Source organism: Entelurus aequoreus, linkage group LG09 (assembly GCF_033978785.1).
Source record: "Entelurus aequoreus isolate RoL-2023_Sb linkage group LG09, RoL_Eaeq_v1.1, whole genome shotgun sequence".
Classification (NCBI taxonomy): Eukaryota; Metazoa; Chordata; class Actinopteri; order Syngnathiformes; family Syngnathidae; genus Entelurus; species Entelurus aequoreus.
In genome coordinates this window covers 56,838,124-56,863,520 of record NC_084739.1, presented here as the reverse complement: position 1 = coordinate 56,863,520, position 25,397 = coordinate 56,838,124, and the positions used below count along the sequence as shown (strand labels likewise).

Genomic DNA, 25,397 nt, shown 5'->3' with positions numbered 1-25,397 from the left:
CCTGAATCTTTTTATATTTTAATGCGCACACACTACAGGTCCTTGCAAGGATAGCTAACGCCACCAGACCTACAATCCACCTGTCTGAGGTGGTGTCTGAGCAGCAGTTGGAGCGCCTACTTCTCCTGCTAGTAGGAACAGACTTCAATCGGGGAGATATCTCCTGGGGGGGTGCCTGGGCTCAGTATTCCCTCACCTGCATGCTACAGGACATCCTGGCAGGTGTGTTGCTTTTCGCTTTGGTCTTATTCATTTGAAACTTGAGACATGTACTGTCTGTACACACTACATTGTAAACGTCCACATCCACAGCCAGGCTAACACGTGAGATTACTTGCTAAATGTTTTGTTTGCAAGAACAAACCCATGATTCACCCAATAGTGTCCAAGTTAGACATGTCGTATCGTCAATGTGACCCTCATTCCCACCAGTCAGTTAATGAAACAGTGCAACATGTTTATATTAACAACCTATCTATGTCCTGGTCCAGCTACCGAGTTCTTTTTTGCTAAAAAGTAATGGTGTCCCAATACAACTTTTTCACTTTCAATACGATGCTGTCTTAAGTCTTGAGTATTGGCCGATACAGATATTGATTCGATACTATATCAGCTGGAATTAGAGCCTATCCCAGCTGCACTCGGGCAGAAGGCAGGGTACACCCTGGACAAGTTACCACCTCATTGCAGGGCCAACACAGATAGACACCATTCACACACATTATACTTCAAAGTTACAAAAAAATATTCCGAAATACTGTATGAAAACATTAATTTAATTTGACTTTTGTTTTCATTACGAACATTCCATAAGGTGGTGCCATACCCTCATGCTTTGACAGTGACATCACTATTTGAAATTTCCCCTTATCTAAAATAGTTAGTGGCACAATAAGAACTACACAGGCTCTGGATAACTTTTAAGTACATTTTTTAACAATACAGAAACAATATTGAAATTAATAAGTATAAAATGTACATACAAATATAACTATAACTACAATAAAAATAAGGCATATATGTGTACCCACATTTGCAATGCGGCTAATTGGTTTTGTGTTTTACAGACACAAAATACAATGAGACAAATGAGCTAAAAATAGCCACTTTTTAACATCTTGTGTCATATATCAGGATTGATATACAGACACAATAGTCAGTCATATATCAATAATGATATATGACACAAGATGTTAGGAAGTGGCTATTTTTAGCTCATTTGTGTCATTGTATTTTGTGTTTGTGAAACAGAAAACCAATGACTGTAATTCAAAATAACACTGAGTGTTGTTTCAGGTGAACTGCTGACTCCAGGTTCTCTTGACGTTATGGATGAAGTTTCTGTTGCTGAGGAGGCCGGAGCATCGTCCTCGTCGGTCGGTGTCGATACAGATGACCCCTTGCCTCAGCCAACACAGATCCCCTTAGTGGAGAGCATTGACGAGGCCCTGGTGCCCGACATCATTGCAGGTACTTTTAGGACTGTCACAGTGTTTAAAAGTGGACACGTGCCACACACTCCCAATATTATCATAGTTTCCTAGATGTTAACGCTGTCCTAGTTAATGTTAAACACACAGGTTCAAATACAGTATATGTGTTTTTCATACTCTAGAGTGTGACGGTACTGGTATTCATATATAGATTATTTTTGGTACAGCGCCTTCAATTTGGTGAAATTCTATAATTATTATTATCATCATTAATATTATTAGGGGTGTCCCGATACAACTGTTACACTTCTGATACAATATAGATATTGACAATTGGCCAAGTGTTTTTAGCTTTTTGTTTTAGTTTTGTAGTTAGTTGTGTGTAGAAATGGCTCCCCTGAAGTGGCAGCTGGTTGCATCAGTGCTGTGATACTTTAATGTCTTCTATTCCTTCGTGTTCTTTAATTTTCTCCCTCTTGTTTTCATACCAAGATGGCGGCGCGGGTGGCTGCCACGTTACAGTGCTCTCTCGTAGTTGTCGTGTTTTTTGCTAATATTGGATTGTTGTTAGTACCGGTATTGTACTTATCTGTTTGATTTTAACATGCATCTTAATTTTAGTTTTGATAATCAAATTTGAAGGTCTTGAAATGTTCTGTAAAATTGGTAATACTAATTAGGATGTACAGTATATGGCATATCTAATGTAAATTAGCATTGCGGTTGTTTTACTGCATTTCTTTTATGTTTGAATGTCACATAGACATTATGTATCCCCTTTAAATTACAGTATATTGACACAGACTTTATATCTTTATGTTCGGTTTTACAGTGTTTATAAGTAAAACTCTTTAAAGACTTTCAAATTAAGACAACCTGTTATCTCTATGGTAAGCTAACAGGAAGAGACTTGTATTGCTGTTCTTGTATCGGATGTTTTAGATGCAGGTTGCTATAATCCAATACCTGTTTTTATTTTTGGCTGATGTCAGACTTATAGCCGAAATTGGATCAGGACACCCCTAATTATTATTTACTTGCATTGTTGAGCAGAAAAGACACTTTAGTGGCTGAATGTTCTGCGTGATGACCTTATGACTTCGGAATTAGAAGCCCAGTCAGACAACTCAGGTCTAATGGACTATAAAACAATATGAAACACACTTGTTTGCATAATTCACTGCTGTGTTAGCATAACCAATATTGAAGCTTTTTCCATTCTTCCCAGGGCCTCCACCTCTGTCATCTTTGGAAAAAGATAAAGACATAGACTTTGACTTGTTACAAGACCTGATGGATGTTGATATTGATCCTTTAGATATTGATTTGGAAAAGGATCCACTTGCTGCTAAAGTGTTCAAGGTATGTTTTGGTTTTGTGTTTATTGTCTTAGTGGTGATGATATTCAGGCTTTTTGTCATATCGTCACAATATTTGTTCTTACAGCCTATAAGCAGCACCTGGTACGACTACTGGGGTTCTGATTATGGCACATATGGGTACACTCCATATATTGGAGGGGTTGGTATTCCAGTCTCCAAACCACCCGTTGCAGTTGAGAAGCCTGGGTCACAAAGTCTTACAGTTTCAGTTTCCCAAGGTGAGCAGATTAAAAAAAAATTTTTTAAACCTGCTTAGTGGTTATAGTGTCCGCCCTGAAATCGGTAGGTTGTGAGTTCAAACCCCGGCCGAGTCATACCAAAGACTATAAAAATGGGACCCATTACCTCCCTGCTTGGCACTCAGCATTAAGGGTTGGAATTGGGGGTTAAATCACTAAAATGATTCCCGGGCACGGCCATCGCTGCTGCTCACTGCTCCCCTCACCTCCCAGGGGGTGAACAAGGAGAGGACAAATTTCACCACACCTAATGTGTGTGTGACAATCATTGGTACTTTAACTTTAACTTAACTTTAACTTTTCTACTATTAATGTTTATATGTAAGATACCTCGGAATTTGTGTTTGACCCACTCGGTGTCCTCAGCACTGGATGCTCGTCTCGAGGTGGGCTTGGAGCAGCAGGCTGAATTGATGCTGAAAATGATGGCAACATTCCAAGCCGATTCCATCCTACAGGCGCTTACGTCAGGTTCATCCGCAGGTAACCACATCACCAAATTACATATTAGTGACAGGACACAGCTAGACAAACACACATCCACTCTCATACCAGCGCTGAGTGGGACTGAACCAACACTGCCTGAACAGAAGAAGAGGCAACAACTACAATGCTTCTCCTAGCTTTTCGATAGCAAGTGGGTGGGGTTGATAAATCGACAGCAACACGTGCAGAACAAAGCCAGCTGTAACACAATCGCTCCTCAAAACATTACATTTCGGATACACACTTGTGTGTCTTTATTGCTCAAATTGACAATTTTTGTCCTCACGCTTGACTCAGATCTACTTTCTGTTACTGTCCATGGTGATAAGCCTTTTAGGTAATGTAGTATATAAACATTTAGCAACACACCATCATCCTGACTTCTTAGTTTAGTTTAATATTAATTTATTCAACATTTATTTCTTTAGAGAAAGACATTTAACGGCCAAGCAAATTTTTGTGTCGTTCTCACCATTCCTGGATCTAAATTTGATGTCAAAGTGGACCAAACTGTCGGAATACGTACTTATTAGCTTTTTCCTGTCCTGGTGAGAGGCATGATTTATGATCTACAATTAACTTCCAAGGCGTAGGGAAGCGACCTCCCATATGCTATGCTTGTCGGTCATAATGATAGTGAACAATGAGCACAATTTCCCAAAAAAGTGCAGTTCCCCATGTTAAAGGGATGTGAATCTTATAACATCAATCAATCAATCAATGTTTATTTATATAGCCCTAAATCACAAGTGTCTCAAAGGGCTGTACAAGCCACAACGACATCCTCGGTACAGAGCCCACATAAGGGCAAGGAAAACTCACCCCAGTGGGACGTCAATGTGAATGACTATGAGAAACCTTGGAGAGGACCGCATATGTGGGTAACCCCCCAATTCCTCCAATGTTATTTCATCAAAGAGAGAGAAACTATTTTGGAGGGCGGTATCCGTCGTATATACAGTCGTATTTGTGTTAATAGAACCCAGTTGTAGCTGAGATGCATTGTCTTTAATCTCTTTTCTAATGACTTCAATTTTCTTATTAAAGAAATTCATAAAGTCATCTGCTGAGTGGGTGGAGCTACTCGGAGGAGTCCCTTTTTGGGTTAGCGATGCTACTGTACTAAACAGAAATTTAGGATCATTTTTGTTGAGGTGGATGAGATTTGAGTAATATTTAGCTTTAGCTGAGGTAAGCATGCGTTTATAAGTTATTAAACTATCACACCATGCTTGATGGAAAACCTCAAGTTTAGTCGCACGCCATTTGCGTTCCAGCTTTCTACATGATAATTTCTGGGCTTTAGTTTCTTCTGTAAACCATGGGGTACGCCTTTTAGGGGCCCTTTTTAGCTTTAGCGGTGCTACACTATCAATGGTGTCGCGCAGGGCGTCATTAAAGTTGTTAGTGAGGTTATCAATAGAGCCCACATAATTTGGGAATGGTGCCATTACCGAAGGCAGTAGGTCAGTAAGAGTCGTCGTTGTGGCAGCATTAATGTTGCGGCTGCTATAGTAGTTATTATTATTATTATTATTAGTTTGTTGACAATGAGTCAGAACTTCGAATTTTATAAGGTAATGATCGGACATTACTTTAGTGTACGGGAGTATCGTAACTTTAGAGGTGGTGACACCCCTGACAAGCACTAGATCTATCGTATTACCGTTGCGATGCGTGGGTTCATTTATTATTTGTGTAAGACCACAGCTATCAATTATAGTCTGGAGCGCCACGCATGGAGGGTCCGATGGGGTATTCATATGGATATTAAAGTCCCCCATTATGATTATATTGTCGGCGTGCATCACTAGATCAGCAACAAACTCTGAGAATTCACTGATGAAGTCCGAATAGGGCCCAGGGGGGCGGTAGATAACAGCCAGGTGGAGAGGCAGCGGTGTGACAAACCTCAAAGTGAGCACCTCAAACGAGTTATATTTATTATTTAGGTTAGGTGTAAGATTATAGTTTTCATTGTATATTAGTGCGACACCCCCTCCCCTTTTAAGAGGTCGGGCAACATGTGTATTGGTATAGTTAGGAGGAGATGCCTCATTTAGCGCAAAAAAATCGTCTGGTTTGAGCCAGGTCTCGGCGAGACCAACGACGTCAAGTTTGTTGTCTCTAATGACTTCATTAACTAATAACGTTTTGGAAGATAATGATCTTATGTTTAAAAAGCCCATATTATAGGTAGTGGGCTGTTTTGAGGATTGTTTATTGAAATTATCCGAAGTAGGAATATTAATAATGTTGCGTTTATTATGCGTATTGCACTTTAAATAGTTTCGACCATATCTAGGAATTGATACGACGGGGATATTCAGATTGTTTGCTTGATGTTGCGATAAACTGAACGCATCATAGTTAGCTACCTCAGTACAATGTATGTCTGCCTCTGACACGGTCACAAAAGAAAAAACATTATGTGAGTTGTGTTTTATTCTAAGAGAATTGCTATGTGTGCAGGGATTATCCAGCCTGACGCCGGCTAGTTCTAGTTTAAATGGCTTCTTACCCGGAGACTCCACGCTTCTTTGGTTAGCTTTTCTCTTTGTTGTTAGCCCCGCTCGGCATCCCCGCTTCTGCTTCCGCTCGCACCGCTTATGTCGTCTCCATTGGCGGTCACCGCTAGCACTTGACTCCGCTGCTACAAACGCCGCTCGATGTAGCCCACGAAGTATTCCCATGCTAGCGAGGAGGTCCACCGTACATGCATCTTTCAGTCTATAACGACCCGATCCATCCACATCCAGAATTGTCTGTCGGTCGTATGTGATCACAGAGTTTTCACGCTTTGAGCCAGCCATGAAATTGACAGAAATGACGGGTGTTTTTTGCCAAATCGCTCTACACTCCCAAGAGCATTAGTGAGCCGCAGCATACCCATACGCCGCCATCTTGTCATCTGTCATTACACTGATTCTTGGGGCGGCGATTCGATCCAGAATCAATTCAACACAATTCCTGATTCAAAAAGATTCTCGCAATATATTATTTGGTATATAAATTATAATAAAACATTTAAAAAATGGCTTACAGGTTACGAAAGCTCTTCTTGGCTGCTGATGTTTAGGTACAAGTAAGCTCAAAGATGACCTAAAAAACTTGTTTTAATTGAGTCCTAAAAATGTTTACGTAGTTTGATTTCATTTCCAAGTAGCGTGACGGTAGCGTTGCTACTTTTTGAACCAGTACCGATTGGTGTAGCTTAGCTATTTATAGACCAGTGTAGCGTCCATTAAAGCTACAAGCTACAATAGAGAGATTAAAGCTGCGAGTAGCGTTAGACTGGCCCTCTCTCCCATTGAACCGCAGGGTTTACACGAGTCTGCCGGTGCGCACGACACTTGGGGTCACTTACTTCCCGATGCCCTGATCCACCACCAAAAATTTCAGGAAGATGGGAGCATGTGGAAGGAAATTATGACTGATGCAATTTTTCTTCACAAGGTGGCGATAATGGTGCCAAATTTAGAAGGCGGGGTACACCCTGGACAAGTCGCCACCTCATCACAGGGCCAACACAGATAGACAGACAACATTCACACTCACATTCACACACTAGGGACCATTTAGTGTTGCCAATCAACCTATCCCCAGGTGCATGTCTTTGGAGGTGGGAGTTAAGCCTGAGTACCTGGAGGGAACCCACGCAGTCACGGGGAGAACATACAAACTCCACACAGAAATACTCATCACCAAACAACTTCAGGAAGAACGAAGCATGTCCAAGAAAGTTATGACTATTATTATTTTCCACCACAAGGTGGCGATAATGGTGCCGAAATTAACATGCAGTTGCATCCCATCAGACACCCCGACTCATCACCAAAAACTTCAGGAGGATGTGGAAGGAAGTTATGACTGTTGCAATTTTTCACTACAAGTGGGCGATATTGGCACCAATGCAGTCAAGTTGCATCCCACCCAATACTCCCATTCATCATCAAAAATTTCACAAAGATAGAAATATGTGTAAGGAACAAGCGGGCGATAATAGTGCCGCAGTAGCATAGTCGTGTATAAAGAGAGTATGGTCAACTAAACAACAGACCCCATGACTGCTACCAAGAACGTGTGCAGCTAGGCCCGGATGCATGCAATTTGCTGTCGTTTTGACCTTAGTTTTTCTGATGTAAAAAGGAAAATAATACATTTCATCTTCCAAACATATTCCAGCTAATGAACGCAAAAAAGCAAAAAAAAAACACGCTTTCATTTCGTGAAAGTATAATTTTGCGGCCGTATTTGACACACTCTGCTACTACATTACTGCAGTGTTTCGTGACCAGTAGGAACTCTTAACACGCACCCGACGGCACAATAAAAGTAAAAAAGATACGCAGAAAGACCAAAAAAATTACTTATTACCCTCATTTTGCAAAAAGCGTCATTAGCTGCGGATCAACTTCAAAATGTGAAAGACCAGTCCATTTGGAGGCCATTTTTTGAATGGAGACAAGTCAGCAGCGCAGAGACGTCACCAACTGATGGAAAGAGGAGTGGTCCACCCCAGGTCCGACAGGTTGCGCCTCCCCCGCAATCACGGATCAACCTTTAGGTTGATCCTTGATCACCTGATAACCTCTCCACGCAGGAGAGGGAGGCAGAGCAGAAAAGAGAAACGGCAGATCAACTGGTCTAAAAAAGGGTCTATTTAAAGGTTTGAGTATACAAATGAGTTTTAAGATGGGACTTAAATGCTTCTACTGATGTATCATCTCTAACTGTTACCGGTAGGGCATTCCAGAGTACCTGCATACTTTCTGGGCTCTGGGAATCACTAATAAGCGCAGATTGATCAGTAGCCAGTGAACTGCAGCCAAGTTCCCCCACTACGGCACGGCCCGAGGGTCAAAAAGGAAGTGTTCGTGTTAATCGGCCGATAAAAAAAAATTGTGCCGTAATTGAAATTTATAGTTAACTCCTTATTATCGCGTAAACCTTGACAGCCCTAATATATAAGTCTATATATATATATATGCACGCACGCACACACACACTAAAATGCAATGTTTGATTCTTCTAGGAGTTGGTCTTTAGCAGTCATATTGCAGTCTAATAATGAATCCTATGTCCTGCCTTCTTTTCTAGCCTGCCAGACCAACAACGGCACAGACGACTCTCTTTTGAGGGCTCTCCATGGCAGTGCATCTCCTCCTGGCAGCACCCTAATAGTTCAACCCTCTTCCATTCCCATGCTGAGTGCTTGCTTTAACAAACTCTTCTCCATGCTGCAAGTCCACCATGTTCAGGTTAGCACTCTGTTTTCACTCTCCAAATGCTCTTTTTAGAATATTTCAAGAAGTGCAGTTGTGATCACATCCAAACATGTCTTCTCTCAGTTGGAGTCCCTCCTGCAATTGTGGATTACGCTCAGTCTCAACACAAGCTCAAGTGGCAGTGAAGATAATGGATCCGACATCTTTTTGTTTAATTCAAGCCGAGTCCCCACCATTCCACTTAACCAAGGTCAGAAATGCACACTGTCATGGCCTGTGAATTTGAGCTGCTAGTAGTTTGCGCACATGATAGTAGAGTAATCTAGTGTTTGTATGTGTATGTGTGTGTGCTGATGCGTGTGTGTTTGTGTGTGTGTGTGTCCAGCATCCATTAGCAGTTTCCTCTCTGTGCTGGCGTGGTACCCAAACACCTCTCTGAGAACATGGTGCCTGGTGCTGCATTCATTGACCCTTATGACCAACATGCCCTGCCATGGTCAGTATTGTACTCTTACTTCTTTTAGCATCTAGAATGTCGTACTAAGGGCTCAGATTGTCCCTTGGTGAAGCCTTTTCTTTTGCATGGAAATGTTTAAGTCCATTATAGGGTTGTACGGTAAATTTTCATTCTTTTTTTTAATTTTTAAAATCGATTAAGAATCGGTACAAATAAGAATTGTGATTCATTCAAAAAACTTTTTTTTGACACCACTAAACATGCTTCACTACACAATGTAGGAGGATACAATAGCTAACCGCTTACAGCAAGCTAGAGCTCCTCAATGTAAACAAATGCCGTGGTTGGCTCTACATAGACATCAGCTATAACTTTTGTATGACGCTGTAACTACTTGGTATGAATAATACTGAAATTTGTATTATCACCCAAAACGTATGTAAAGTATTCAAACAGACGAATAAGTGCTTATTACATTTTAACAGAAGTGTAGATAGAACATGTTAAAACAGAAAGTAAGCAGATATTAACAGTAAATTCACAAGTAGATAAACAATCAATTTTCTACAGCTTTTCCGTCATAATTTTGACTAAATAATACATTCAGAAATGACATGTTAATGCATACATCAGTAGCCATATTAGGAACTTTTGTTTGCTTACTTAGTACTGAAAGAGATGTTGTCGAATATGTTCACTGTTATTTATTGACAAAAATGTTGTTTGATTGCAATAAGAAACATATTTTTATTATATCATAAGATTTTTAGTTAAAATAAATTATGACATTTTGTTTGTGGTCCCCTTTGTTTTGAAAAGTATTGAAATACATTTTGGTACTGGTACCAACATATTTGTATCGGCCAAACCGTTGTCCAATATGTTCAAATGTTGACAATTAATCACTGAGTATTATGAAAATAACTACAAACCTACATTTTTTACTCCTTCGCCATTACGATATTTTTTGGACTATAAGGCACACTTAAAATCCTTTTATTTTCTCAAAAATCGACAGTGCGCCTTATAACTTGGTGCGCCTAATGTACGGAATAATTTTTGTTGTGCTAACGGACCCCGAAGCTATTTTATTTGGTACACAGTATAATGATGAGTGTGACCAGTAGTAGCAGTCACACATAAGAGACACGTGTAGACTGTAAGATGACGTCAGTAAACACCACCAAAACTTTAAATGTTCCATTGAGACTATAGAGCATAAGACACTGCACTCAAAAATCTGTCAACATTTTTAGTACGACCTTGGCAAGCTATTAAGCCGCACCGCTTGATGGATTGTCAAAGCATTACGGCTACCGTAGTCAGACATACGAGTATTATTATGGTGTGTGTATAATAACCACAAAATGGCACCCATTAGCATACATATTTGCCGTTTTGTTTCTCAATATTATGCAGTACCAACTCTTCTTACCTTTTGGTACATGTGATCTGTATTTGGGATCTGCATAAGTCCTGAAAATTTGCGCGCGTCTGCTTTTGTAGCCCGTTCTGACGGCGTAGTCGATAACCTTCGTCTTTTTCTCTATCTTTTTGTTATAGGGCATTCATCCTCCGCTGTTGCCATTTCTAATATAAAGTAGCATAATGTTGTAACTTATATCTGTCAGTAGACTCGCTATGAAAGCGCTAAAAACTACTGGTGTAGTGGGTTTACATAATTCATCCACGGAACTTAAGTTATTTGCGTTCCGGTCGGACGGTTTTTCACGGGACAAATGTACGTGTTGTTGCACGAGTGAGCCACGGATGAGGAGATACTGCTCCTTTATTGATTTAAGTTAAGTCTGAACGTCATTAAAACAGTTAGCTCCTAGTACTTCTTCGACTCCCGCCCTTGCACGCTACACCGGTACAACAAAGATGATAGGAAAAAGACGCTGTCGAAGGTGAGCCACATAAAAAGGACCACTTACAAAACGGCGCATCCTCAAGCAACTGTCAGAAAGCAACTTGAAGATGATCTGTAAAACATAATCTATGCAACATTTTGACCAAAGAACCACCAATGCATATTATGTAGACCATAAGGAAGTGTTTTAAATTTTGAAAAGAACTCATAATAGGATTTCTTTAATGCGCCTTATAATCCTGTGCACTTTTTGTATGAAAATAGACCTGAATAGACCCGCTCATCGGCAGTGCGCCTTATAATCCGGTGCGCCCTACGGTCCGGAAAATATGATAATTGAAAACATTTCGAAAAGAATTTGGAGTTGTCCATCACCACATTACACAAGTTTTCGAAGCATCTTCTTTGTATTTTTGGCTGAAATTTAGCATTTTCAAGCCTTATATTGGCTAAATTAACTAAACATTTCAATACTACTTACTGTTGGCCACTGGAGGAGTCAATCCAATCAGACATTGCGCCGTTTAGTATCGTGGCCACTGATTGGCTCAGCTTCAGGCAGCATACAGATCTGCATTTACGAGTGTAATGGTGAGAGCTCTCATAATAACACAAAAATGTATTTAGAAGTTTTTTTTAAGCTCTCGCTGTGAAAATGTAATTTATAAATCTAACTTCACAGGGTTTAATTTACCCCGGTCATGCCCGGAACCAACTAACAGCAATAAACAAGGGATAACTGTACGATTTATTATTAAGGATGCTTTCTTTATTGTTCGCATGCATTCTGTGTGTCCACTTGCCACAGCTGGTACATGCTAACATACTACATGCTAGCACGCATACAGCGACTTCCATGTTGCTATAATTAGAACTTTGTGCTCCGGTCTAAAAGAAGATCAAATGTAACAGCAATATCTTTTGTCAAACCACATATTTATGAACCTTCAGCCTCCAGTAATGGGATGAGTTCACCAGAAAGCACTGCGCAGCAGATGGTGTCCGATCTGACGCTGGTCCATGTCCTGGTCCGCTTCCTGTCGGGCAGCAACACCAGTGGAACTAACCAGCACAGCTCTCAGGTGGGACCCACTGCCACTCAAGCTTTGCACGAGTTTCTGAGTCGCTTGCAGGTGCACCTTTCTTCCACCTGTCCACAAATGTTCAGCGAGTTCCTCCTAAAACTTCTGCACATCCTGTCCACTGAAAGGTAAGCAGGATGCTTTGAATTGATGAATACTTGATGAATTCTGCTTGTAATTTGAGAGCTAATATGACATTGATACTTCAGGGGTCCGTTCCAGTCGGGTCAGGGTCCTCTGGATGCACAGGTAAAGCTGTTGGAGTTTACATTGGAGCAGAACTTCGAGGTGGTCTCTGTGGCCACGATCTCCTCAGTCATCGAGTCCATCACGTTCCTGGTTCACCACTACATCACTTGCGCCGACAAAGTGGTCTCACGCAGCGGCTCGGACAGCTCTGTGGGAGCTCGAGCCTGCTTTGGAGGCCTTTTTGCCAACATCATTCGCCCTGGAGATGCAAAAGCCGTCTGCGGTGAAACCACACGCGATCAGCTGATGTTCGACCTCCTTAAGTTGGTCAACGTGCTGGTGCAGTTTCCTCTGTCAGGGGACAGAGAGTTCAGTGGTCGGATATCGACGGCTTGCAGCGGAGCAGCCGAAAGCAGTGTGTCAGATGAAGAGAAAGTCTGTGGCAGCAAAGAAAGCGTGGCCGGAGGATCATCGTCCAGTCAGGGTCCGTCTGCTGGAGTGGCTGATCTGGTCCTCGCTAATCAGCAGATAATGAGTCAGATCTTGTCTGCCCTCGGTCAATGCAACAGCAGTGCCATGGCCATGATTATAGGTAAGAACTACATGCTGACAATGTGCTGCATTTCCTTTGACAATCACAGCAACAATTAGCTCATTTGCAGTCTGCACTCTTGAATTTTGACTCCTTACTGTAGATCAGCAATCAAGTACAGGGTATCCACAGACTCTGAAATAAACTTGCTTGTTAGAGCATAGTTAGCATCATCTAGCTAGCTTACGTGTTGCAGCCTGCATTTGTCTCTGAGCCAAAACGTTGACGATTTCTGCTTTGCTGCTAATCATATTTGTGATGTGTGTCCAAACTTTTGGCCTGTACTGTACATCCCTAATTAATAGTGTAACAATAGCAACACAATATTTTAAGTACTTCTTTTTTCTATTGTTACATACAATTGTTTGAGCAAAACAAAGTCAGTTGTAAGCAATAACTAAACAAAATCAAGCATAAATTTAAATAATTTGGTTTTTGATCTCAAAGTTCTCCTGCGTCCAAGGAATCATTTGAAACATTAACAAAAACGACAACAAAATTACTGAGAAAATAAAAATATCTAACCACTCTTATTGATTTCAATATGGACACTACCTCTGGTATCGAAACCAACAATTCATGGATCGATTTGCATTCCTCTGTCATGTACACTGACAGTGACAATGCTGATTCACCAACAGTTGTTTTTATATCGTCTCTCTAACTGTTATTAATCGACTTTAATTTCCTGTTAATATCTGCTTACTTTCTGCTCTATTGTGGATCCAGCTACGCTTCTAAAAGTTTACTAACCACTTATTTCTGGGTGTTGTTTCAAACTATTTTAGCATTTAGCTCAACTATTAGCATGCCTGCTTCTGGCTTGCTCTCGGTGTGTAACATGTTCAGCCTCGTCCGCACACTTGCTAACGATACTAAAGAAACCAGTAAAAGCAGTATATCGGTTGTAATGGACGTAATTACTATTTCGGAGAGCGGCTCCACACTATGTATGGAAATACATAATTAGCTGCTGGGGGACCAAAACTAAATGTCAGTCAGACAGGATCAGTGTTTGTGATCGGCATTAAAAGACATAAATTGGCAATGACCGATCAATATATACAATTAATCAACGTTTACTTACCGCATTTTTCGGAGTATAAGTCGCACCGGAGTATAAGTCGCACCTGCCGAAAATGCATAATAAAGAAGGAAAAAAACATATAAGTCGCACAGGAGTATAAGTGAGTATAAGTCGCATTTTTGGGGAAATTTATTTGATAAAACCCAACACCAAGAATAGACATTTGAAAGGCAATTTAAAATAAATAAAGAATAGGGAACAACAGGCTGAATAAGTGTACGTTATATGACGCATAAATAACCAACTGAGAATGTGCCTGGTATGTTAACGTAACATATTATGGTAAGAGTCATTCAAATATACCGGTACTGGTCCGCGGACCGATTGGTACCCCCCCCCCCCCCCCCCCCCCCCCCCCGGGTCCGTGGGACAAATTTTCAAGCGTTGACCAGTCCCCAGCTACAAAAAGTTTGGGGACCACTGTCTTACGTGAATGAGCTAAATATTATTATTTTATATTTTACGGTAATGTGTTAATAATTTCACACATAGGTCGTTTATATGGTCTAATGAATCCTTATAAACGCTGTACATTGGATTGGTTTGTATATGCGTGTATGTGGCCATCGGTGACAATGTTTGGACACCTAGCTTTAGATCATTATTCACGGTGTATTCTGCCTTTTTAAGACCACACTCTTTGTTCTTTAGGAGCCAGTGGTCTTCACCTAACAAAACATGAAAACTTTCACGGGGGTCTGGATGCCATTTCGGTGGGTGATGGCCTCTTCACCATCCTCACTACCCTTAGCAAGAAAGCCACCTCTGTGCAAGTCATGTTGCAGCCCATCCTCACATACATGGCCTGTGGATACATGGGTCGACAGGTGGACATAACACACTTATTTGGCATACATTTAGTTTTTGAAAATGTTTTATTTTGTTTATTTCCATTCTTAAGGGGTCTCTTTCCACTTGTCAGCTGTCTGAGCCTCTCTTGTGGTTCATTCTCCGGGTGCTGGATACGAGTGAGGCTCTCAAAGCATTCCATGACATGGGTATGCATACACACTGATACATTATGATCAATTAATACAATTGATGTCATCCTGTTGACATGTATCACTCTTTTTTTAACTAGGTGGTGTGCAGCTGATTTGTAACAACATGGTGACCAGCACTCGGGCAATTGTGAACACAGCGCGCAGCATGGTGTCCACCATCATGAAGTTCTTAGATTCTGGTCCTGGAAAGGCGTCAGACGGCAACCTCAAAGGCCGAATGATGACATCCGAGCCGGACAACGCAGAGGGACTCCACAACTTTGCCCCATTAGGTGCGTAAATGCATTTGAAAGTCTGCCAAAAACACAAATTAGCAGATAGATTAAAAATATGCACGCGGTTAACATTTTCTTACTGTCATCAAAATGAATAACTCCATTCCCATTTAAAAAATTAATACATCACTATCAATAAATCTCAATGATAATTTCATTCAATACTAGGTGTGCCACTGATCAGATATCCACAAAACAAGTATGGATTTTATAGGCTTGCATGTAAAATATGTGCTATAATCTCCGATTCAATCAGTCCTGCAGTGTGTTTATTTGTGCAAAGCTGGACAGCCAGTTAAAGGCCTACTGAAAAAATTTTTTTTTATTTAAACGGGGATAGCAGATCGATTCTATGTGTCATCCTTGATCATTTCGCGATATTGCCATATTTTTGCTGAAAGGATTTAGTATAGAACAACGACGATAAAGTTTGCAACTTTTGGTCGCTGATAAAAAAAAGCCTTGCCCCTACCGGAAGTAGCGTGACAACACCGGAAGAAGGGCTGCTCACATTTTCCTATTGTTTACACCAGCAGCGAGAGAGATTCGGACCAAGAAAGCGACGATTACCCCATTAATTTGAGCGAGGATGAAAGATTCGTGGATGAGGAACGTAAAAGTGAAGGACTAGAGTGCAGTGCAGGACGTATCTTTTTTCGCTCTGACCATAACTTAGGTACAAGGGCTCATTGGATTCCACACTCTCTCCTTTTTCTATTGTGGATCACGGATTTGTATTTTAAACCACCTCGGATACTATATCCTCTTGAAAATGAGAGTCGAGAACGCGAAATGGACATTCACAGTGACTTTTATCTCCACGACAATACATCGGCGAAACACTTTAGCTACTGAGCTAACGTGATAGCATCGGGCTCAAATGCATATAGAAACAAAACAAATAAGTCCCTGACTGGAAGGATAGACAGAAGATCAACAATACTACCAAACTCTGGACATGTAACTACACGGTTAATGCTTTCCAGCTTGGCGAAGCTTAGCAATGCTGTTGCTAACGACGCCATTGAAGCTAACTTAGCTACGGAACCTCGACAGAGCTATGCTAAAAACATTAGCTATGCACCTACGCCAGCTCTCATCTGCTCATCATGACCCGTGCTCACCTGCGTTCCAGCGATCGACGGTACGACGAAGGACTTCACCCGATCACCGAGACGGAGGAAGTCAAGGTGAGGTCGTTCGGCTAGCGCGTCTGCTATCTTCAAAGTCCTCCTGGTTGTGTTGCTGTAGTCCGCCGCTAATACACCAATCCCACCTACAACTTTCTTCTTTGCAGTCTCCATTGTTCATTAAACAAATTGCAAAAGATTCACCAACACAGATGTCCAGACTACTGTGGAATTTTGAGATGAAAACAGAGCTTTTTGTATTGGATTCAATGGGATTCGAATACTTCCGCTTCAACGGTTGACGTCACGCGCAAACGTCATATCGAAACGTTTTCAGCCGGAAGTTTGCCGGGAAATTTAAAATTGCACTTTATAAGTTAACCCGTATTGGCATGTGTTGCAATGTTAAGATTTCATCATTAATATATAAACTATCAGACTGCGTGGTCGGTAGTAGTGGGTTTCAGTAGGTCAGTAACTGTTGTTAGGATCTGTTACATTGCAGCATGCCTTGTTTTGAGTTTGTGTGTTCTACTGTGTTTAGTGCTTTTATTTTGGTGGCTCTTCCTGTTTTGTTGGTGTTTGCCCTGTAACTGCTTCACGCCTGATCCCTGAGCACTTTTCCCCGTACTTGTTGGTAATTAGGACTATTTATCTTGACCCTGAAACACTACTTTGTCGGGACATTATTCTTTCCATGATGATGTCAAATCCGGACGTAATTTGTGGACACCGTCTGCCCCATGCACATTGTGAGTTTGTTGCTGTTATCCAGCATTCTGGTTTTGTTTACTTTGTAGTCTGTCCAGTTTAATTGTTGTCGTGCATAGCTTTCCTTATGCTTTCAGAGCAATTCCCTGTTGCTCCCGCCTTTTGTTTTAGTCATCAAATATTTTTCATATGCACGTTGCCTCCTCGGCTGTCTGCATTAAGAAATCACAACAACCTTTGCCGTCTTACACAACGTGTTCCTGACAAATGTCGTCCAATAAGCACACAAGGTTGGTCTTTTCTTGTATTTTAGTCAAGTTATTTATAAAAGGTAAACATTGTGGGCTGTAGGCTATGAGGAGTTATCAGTTACACAACAGCTAAGCGCACAATAGCACACATGCTAGACATATGTAATAAGTGTCTTTAATTGAAAATATTGCAGTCTAAAATGCACATTTGTCAATATAAACAAGTCGCCACGCCTTACAAATGAGGATTGTTTTTTTACGTGGAAACAAATTAAATAAATATATTGTATGAATAGATATATATAGCCTATGTTATTTAGGCACGATTGTCTAGTGATGCGCAGAAAATGTGGCCACTGAAAAACTTTAAACAACCGTAAGCAAGACTCACGCGAGTGTCTGGAGCCTCGGCGGTAAGACGAGGCGCCGGCCGCTTTGCCGCACCTTTGCTCTGGTGGCTTGGGCGATGGGGCGGCTCTCTAGCAGCAGGACGCACACAGTCCAGCTTTGGACTCCAGCCAGACCCATTCAGCCCTTAGTGCCAATCCTTGTCCTGAAGTTATGGGTCTGACTTGCCGACCTCTCTTACCCGCATTGTTCTGACATGTGATGCCAGATATACAGCAGTGGTGGTTGCTAAATACTGCAAGGGATGTTTAGTTTCCCCTAAAATATATTTAAAAAAGTAGTCAAATATGTCCTTTTGTGTTTGCATTTTATTCACAAATGCCTTAGAATGCATTTAACTATTGTTTAGAAACAGCTATTCTGGCGACAGCTGGCGTGCCTTCTTTTCATTGATGTGGTAGTGTCACAGTGCTGAAGCCAAACTCGACAATCATTGCATAAATGCTCAACTTTGTCCCGACCACCAACAGTGAGCCAATGAATAAGAGGAATCGAAAGGGGTTCGCCGGGCTTGCGCATGATGATTGGATGACCTGTCTGGGCTGAATCCCTTTTTGAACGAATCGGCAATCTTATAAATGATAAATGATAAATGGGTTATACTTGTATAGCGCTTTTCTACCTTCAAGGTACTCAAAGCGCTTTGACAGTATTTCCACATTCACCCATTCACACACACTGATGGCGGGAGCTGCCATGCAAGGCGCATGGCAGCCATCAGGAGCAAGGGTGAAGTGTCTTGCCCAAGGACACAACGGACGTGACTAGGATGGTAGAAGGTGGGGATTGAACCCCAGTAAACAGCAACCCTCCGATTGCTGGCACGGCCACTCTACCAACTTCGCCGCGCCGTCCCTATCTTGAAATCCAAAACACTGCCAAAGCATTTTTCACCTTTCATTCCGTTGTTCCTGTTCATATAGAGATATTTATAATGTTTAAAAGTTTTCTTTGTAAAGTCTAGCACAGGGGTCGGCAACCTTTACCACTCAAAGAGCCATTTTGGAAAGTTTCACAAATTAAAGAAAACAATGGGAGCCACAAAAAACAATTTAAAATTTAAAATGAAAAACACCGCATACTAAGCTAAAATTGCTTTGCGCTATGTTAACCAGGGGTCTCTGACACACGCATCTTAATAAGGAAATTTAATGTTAGTGCGGCCCGCGACTTTTAATTGAAAGGCGCTTGATAGCGTCTTTCTTGCCAACCCTCTCCATTTTCCGGGAGACTCCCAAATTACAGGACGTGCCGGCACTGCTTTTAGCGCCCTCTACAGCCTGCCCAAACACTGTACCTGCTTGGCCACATGTTGAATGCAGTTTTTGCTTGCTCACGTAAGTGCCAGCAAGGCATACTTGTTCAACAGCCACACAGCTTACACTGACGGTAGCCGTACAAAAACAACTTTAACACTGTTACGTTACAAATATGCGCCACACTTTGAACCCACACCAAAAAAGAATGACAAACACATTTCTGGAGAACATCTGCACTGTAACACAACATAAACACAACACAACAAATACACAGAATCCCATGCAGCCCTAACTCTTCCGCTCAACCGACGCACGGAGAGGGGGGGGGGGGGGTTGATGTGTGGGGGGGTTTGGTGGTAGCGGGGGTGTATAATGTAGACCGGAAGAGTTAGGGCTGCATGGGATTCTGGGTATTTGTTGTGTTGTGTTACGGTGCGGATGTTCTCCAGAAATGTTTTTGTCATTCTTTTTTGGTGTGGGTTCACAGTGTGGCGCATATTTGTAACGTAACAGTGTTAAAGTTGTTTTATACGGACCCCGTCAGTGTAAGCTGTGTGACTGTTGAGCAAGTATGCCTTGCTGTCGCCTACGTGTGCAAGTAAAAGCAACATATAACATGTGGCCGGGCTGGCACGCTGTTCGTAAATGCTATAGAGGACAATTACTGCAGTGCCATTAGAGCACGCCCTTGATTAAGTAATTAGAGTGAAAATAGGATAATATTTGCCCTGGGAGATTACTAGGAGAGGGGGGGGTTGTTAAGTATACTGGGAAAACCGGGAGGGTCGGCAAGTATGCAGCTGAGCCGCATCAGAGTGGTCAAAGAGCCGCATGCGGCTCCGGAGCCGCGGGTTGCCGACCCCTGGTCTAGCATGTTTATTAGGGATGATGTTCGAAACCGGTTCTCCTAATTGTTCAATAAGATCCTTTTTTGAGTACCGGTTCCCGTTATCGAAGCCACTATACCGTATTTTCGCGACCATAGGGCGCACTGTATTAAAAGGCGCTGCTGTGTCAGTTACCGGTGCTATTTCTGTCTTTAACGCATAAATAAGGCGCAGCGTTTTTTTGGGCGCAGGCATGGTTAAACATACGCTATCTTAAAACATACGCTAGTTTAAAACATACGCTATCTTAAAATATACGCTAGCATGCATGGACGCTGTTTTAAAAAGGCTGCAGGAGCAAAGATGAGTTTGATTGTACTTTATTGAAGTATTTATCAATTTACTCACATTATTTTTTGACCAATCCTCATCCACAAATCCATCAAAGTCCTCATCTTCTGTGTCCGAAATGAACAGCTGGGCAAGTTCTCCATCAAACACGCCGGATTCCCTCTCCTCATTTTCAAAGTCAATCTCGTTGTCCATTAGCATAGCAAGCTAGCACAACAGTAAAAGCCGACTTCTCTTGCCCCGTTGTGCGTATCGATTCGCTACCGTGCTGGTCCCCTTCTTCTCCACAGTGTGCTTCACCGGGATGTCGAAAGTGAGCGGCACCCCGTCCATGTTGGTGATGTGTTTGTCGGCAATTTTTTTTATTTACAACGCACATAGCAGCACTATATGCTCACTGGGGACGTGCCTTTAGCGTCCTCTCTCACCTGAAACCTTCACCCTTTAACAGCCGCATGCTGTCCTTAGTCACGTCCGCTTTTCCTTCATATAAACAGCGTGCCGGCCCAGTCATATAACATCTATGGCTTTTGGAACTCAGTGCACACACAACAACCTATCTGGATTCGATAAGAGATTCAATGAGGAATCGGTTCGATAAGAGGATTCGATAATGGCATCGAACTCGATAATTTCTTAACGAACATCATCCCTAATGTTTATATATATTTGTTGTTGGAGACCTACTTGAAAGACCAGCAGTTGCCACTGGTATACAGCCTGTGTTACATTGTACAATAACAACAATTATAAAAACAGAGCAAAAGGATATAACAAAAATATGTTAATACTAATAACACAGACTTATTTTTAAACGTATGTAAATTATTTTTAGCATGAAAATATATATATATGCATCAACAATTAGGGTCAAGAAGAAACTACATGATTTTTGTCTCTTTATAGGTACAATAACATCCAGCAGCCCCACAGCTCAACCAGCAGAAGTCCTCCTTCAAGCGACGCCGCCTCACCGCCGGGCTCGTTCTGCAGCCTGGTCCTACATCTTCCTTCCAGAGGAGGCTTGGTGTGACCTCACCATTCATCTTCCTGCTGCCGTGCTGCTGAAGGAGCTCCACATTCAGCCACATCTTGCTTCTCTTGCTAGTAAGTAAATAGGACATATTAGGACAATGGAAGATGCTGATGATATATTCTTTCCACCAACTAGCCTGCCCGTCCTCGGTCTCTGTTGAGATCAGCGCTGACGGAGTTAACATGTTGCCGCTCTCCACACCGGTCATCACCAGCGGCCTTACGTACATCAAGATCCAGCTGGTCAAGGCGGAGGTTGCATCAGCTGTATGTTTGAGGCTTCACCGGCCACGCGATGCCAGCACCCTTGGCCTGTCACAAATCAAACTCTTGGGTCTGACAGCATTTGGCAACACTTCTTCTGCAACAGTCAACAATCCCTTCTTGCCCTCGGAAGACCAAGTCTCTAAAACCAGGTATCAAAACCCCCTCTCTTTGAAAATGGATCCATTTTCGTCTGCTGGTCATTTTGATGCCAACCCTTTTCTACTAACTGTACAGCATCGGATGGTTGCGTCTCCTTCATCATTGCCTGACCCACGTCAGTGACCTGGAGCCCATGATGGCCAGTGCAGCCGCACCTACTGCTAACCTGCTTCAGACCTGTGCCGCGCTGCTCATGTCACCTTACTGCGGCATGCACTCACCCAACATCGAAGCCGTTTTAGTTAAGATCGGCCTGCAGTCTACACGTATTGGTCTTAAACTCATCGACATTCTCTTGAGGAACTGTGCTGCCACTGGCACCGACCCTTCCAGTGAGTACACCCTTTTTTATCTACTTGTTCATGTGTCACCGTGTGTAGTTTTGTTTAGCGATGAGCCTTAGAATAATTTCCTTGATTGACTATGGAAAATATAAGTGATTATTTTTAATTAATCTGTTTTACAATTCGTATTGTTTCTTTAAAATGTCACTGTACTGTTCAGTACCTACCTTGGTTTTAAAGTAATACTTTAGCTCAAAACTGCTCTGTCTGAGCAGCTAAATAATACTATTCTCAAAAAAAAAATACATACAATTGCTTGTATTCCGTCTCGTGAAGTGAGAACCAGTGGTGGTCAACCAAGCCAAGATGGCTGTTGTACAGTAAGCAGCGCGTGAACTCTCGGAGTACTAAAGAGGCTTAACTCTACAAAGTAGATATGAACAAAACATCTAACTATGCAATGGAATAGATCCCTATACTTTTTCAAAAAAAGATTTGTCAAGTGATATCAAGAATTATACGTCGGTTGCTTTCCCATACATATCGAACTATGTGGTGCTCCAGACGCCATTCTACACAAAACAGATGAAAACTTATAAAAGACAAATTTACTGTACATACAAATTCACATACATACTCACACACATACTCACACACACACATACGTATATTCATTCATTAATACATACATATGCGCACACTTTGGAACTTACCCACATACGCTCCCACATACATGAACAAATACAGTACATACATACACATTTATGGTACATACACCCACACACACATTCACTGTACAAACATACATTTACATATCCTGTACATATACAGACACTTATGCATACCTACACTCATGCATATAATCACGTTTCATCAAACATATATTAATGTTGTTCCCACGAGGGGTAGACACGGCAACTCCATCCATCCATCCATCTTCTTCCGCTTATACGAGGTCGGGTCGCAGGGGCAGCAGCCTACGCAGGGAAGCCCAGACTTCCCTCTCCCCAGCCACTTCGTCCAGCTCCTCCCGGGGGATCCCGAGGCGTTCCCAGGCCAGCCGGGAGAGATAGTCTTCCCAACGTGTCCTGGGTCTTCCCCGTGGTCTCCTACCGGTCGGACGTGCCCGAAACACCTCCCTAGGGAGGCGTTCGGGTGGTATCCTGACCAGATGCCCGAACCACCTCATTTGGCTCCTCTCGATGTGGAGGAGCAGCGGCTTTACTTTGAGCTCCTCCTGGATGACTGAGCTTCTCACCCTATCTCTAAGGGTGAGCCCCGCCACCCGGCGGAGGAAACTCATTTCGGCTCATGACCATAGGTGAGGATGGGAATGTAGATCGACCGGTAAATTGAGAGCTTTGCCTTCCGGCTCAGCTCCTTCTTCACCACAACACGGCAACTGATAAAGCTTAACCTATTGCTACTATAACAATCTACAAGGTTAATATGGTCCGCTTCTCTTTCTTCCCCTCCATTTATCTGCTTTCTTTTGTCATTCATGTTATCAGTACATATATGTATTGTTGCATTTAAAACAATTGTATTGTTGATAATAGAGGTAATTATCTTTATTCATTATCAATACTGCTATTTCTTTTGGTATTTTTTATTTCTCCATTTGAAGTGCAAAAATGTTCATTGTGATTTCTGTGTTATTAATATTTACTTCACTAACTGCTTCTTTGCTATCACTTATTATCATATTTGTACATATCATATTTGTTGATGCTATTCTGTTATTGTGGTTATGTCTCTGGCTCATCCGACATCTTATCCCTGCAATTTTCCCCCTCTGTCTTCCTTTTTATCTCTTTCTATCCCCTCCTGCTAAATAAAGTGCGGCTGCGCCAAACATTAATATAATTCCATTTAATAAAGTCAAACACAAATAAGGCAAATCCCACACTTTTCTTTTGTAAAGTAAATCTGTAAAGCAAATATGGGCATCTACATCAACAATATGATTTTCCTGAGTAGCTGGACAGGACAAAAAAATTATAATAATTTGGGGCTTGCCCCCCAGAACAGCACCATTTTAACTGTATGTAACATGCCTTTTAAAAAGCGATACACATTTTTAGATAATGTTGTATGAAAACCAATACAATAGAATGTAGAACAAACCACTAAAGTAGTTGTATGTAATCATAATTTACCACCTTTACCTTTCGGAGTCAACTAATGCGGTGTCTCGTTCGGGCTGCTTTTCTGTCACGTAACAATAGGAATTGTTATTGTTTATTTTGCGGATGTCTTTGAATGACAGACTAGAGGTCAGAGTTGACCACAAGCGATATGTGTCTGTGTAGCAAGGGTAATGCTCGATTGTCCAGTGTGTAGTGTCAGTGCACAGAATGGACTGAAACATGTCAAGTACACCATAGGCATTTTCTCAGCGGAGGCTGGATTCTGCTTGGGCTACCTCGTTTGGTTGGCAACATGGTTGGTCATGTTTTTAATGTTTTTTTTTTCCCCCTGAGTTTGGTGGATGTCGTCCGCTTCTTGTCCACTGGATGTCGTCCGCTTCTTGTCCACTGCTCCTTTCACACTCACTTTCTCAATTCCAGTGGTTGAGGGGCATGATTGTGTCGATGTCTGGCTGTGAACAATCACTCGTTAAAGCAGCAGCCGGGAATCTTGTACCTCACATTTATGCTTGCAAGTTAAAGCGTAACAAAAAAAAAAGAGACAGCTAAGATCTAAAAATAGTTGAGGTACCACTGTTTATTCTAAACTATCTTAGCTACGTGTTAGAGCTGACAAGTGGTTGAATATATGGCGAAGTTGGTAGAGTGGCTGTGCCAGCAATCGGAGTGTTGCTGGTTACTGGGGTTCAATTCCCACCTTCTACCTTCCTAGTCACGTCCGTTGTGTCCTTGGGCAAGACACTTCACCCTTTGCCTCTGATGGCTGCTGGTAGCGCCTTGCATGGCAGCTCCCGCCATCAGTGTGTGAATGTGTGTGTGAATGGGTAAATGTGGAAATACTGTCAAAGCGCTTTGAGTACCTTGAAGGTAGAAAAGCGCTATACAAGTACAACCCATTTATCATTTATCATAATTCATTGATAAAATGGCTCCCCGGCCACACTTTAAGCAGTCCTGGTTTTCAAGGTTTCTTTTTAGTAAAATGCAAGGAAAGTTCAAGTGTAAATTTGAAGAGTGTGAATGATTGATTTTGTTTCTAGTAAAGTTTTTAATTAGTTTCAGTTTGTAGTCTTTTTCTCCATCACTACTGAACAATGGTGACACACTGCTTTTATCTTATCCACTTTGCTAAATTCATTTGTAAGGCCAAGTGTTAAAATGAACACTCCCGGTCCCTCCCCTTTAAATCTGTACTGTCGGAAATAGTACACTTCTGCACTGAACCAAATGTTATTAAA

The 25,397-nt window shown here is 41.8% G+C and overlaps 1 protein-coding gene across 4 annotated transcripts in view; it reads left to right on the top strand.

Annotated features, from left to right (window-relative positions):
- Window positions 1-25,397, top strand: part of birc6 (baculoviral IAP repeat containing 6) — a 210,306-nt gene that overhangs the window by 100,641 nt on the left and 84,268 nt on the right. For 3 of the 4 annotated variants that reach the window (XM_062058987.1, XM_062058986.1, XM_062058985.1), the window contains exons 36-51: window positions 39-222; window positions 1,297-1,470; window positions 2,662-2,795; window positions 2,880-3,033; window positions 3,421-3,537; window positions 8,641-8,801; window positions 8,892-9,018; window positions 9,154-9,264; window positions 12,050-12,308; window positions 12,390-12,961; window positions 14,700-14,875; window positions 14,950-15,046; window positions 15,130-15,324; window positions 21,171-21,371; window positions 21,436-21,715; window positions 21,801-22,057. In XM_062058987.1, the coding sequence (XP_061914971.1) occupies window positions 39-222; window positions 1,297-1,470; window positions 2,662-2,795; window positions 2,880-3,033; window positions 3,421-3,537; window positions 8,641-8,801; window positions 8,892-9,018; window positions 9,154-9,264; window positions 12,050-12,308; window positions 12,390-12,961; window positions 14,700-14,875; window positions 14,950-15,046; window positions 15,130-15,324; window positions 21,171-21,371; window positions 21,436-21,715; window positions 21,801-22,057 (3,199 nt within the window). The remainder of the gene's footprint in view (window positions 1-38; window positions 223-1,296; window positions 1,471-2,661; window positions 2,796-2,879; window positions 3,034-3,420; window positions 3,538-8,640; window positions 8,802-8,891; window positions 9,019-9,153; window positions 9,265-12,049; window positions 12,309-12,389; window positions 12,962-14,699; window positions 14,876-14,949; window positions 15,047-15,129; window positions 15,325-21,170; window positions 21,372-21,435; window positions 21,716-21,800; window positions 22,058-25,397) is intronic. The other variant, XM_062058988.1, reaches the window with a different exon arrangement.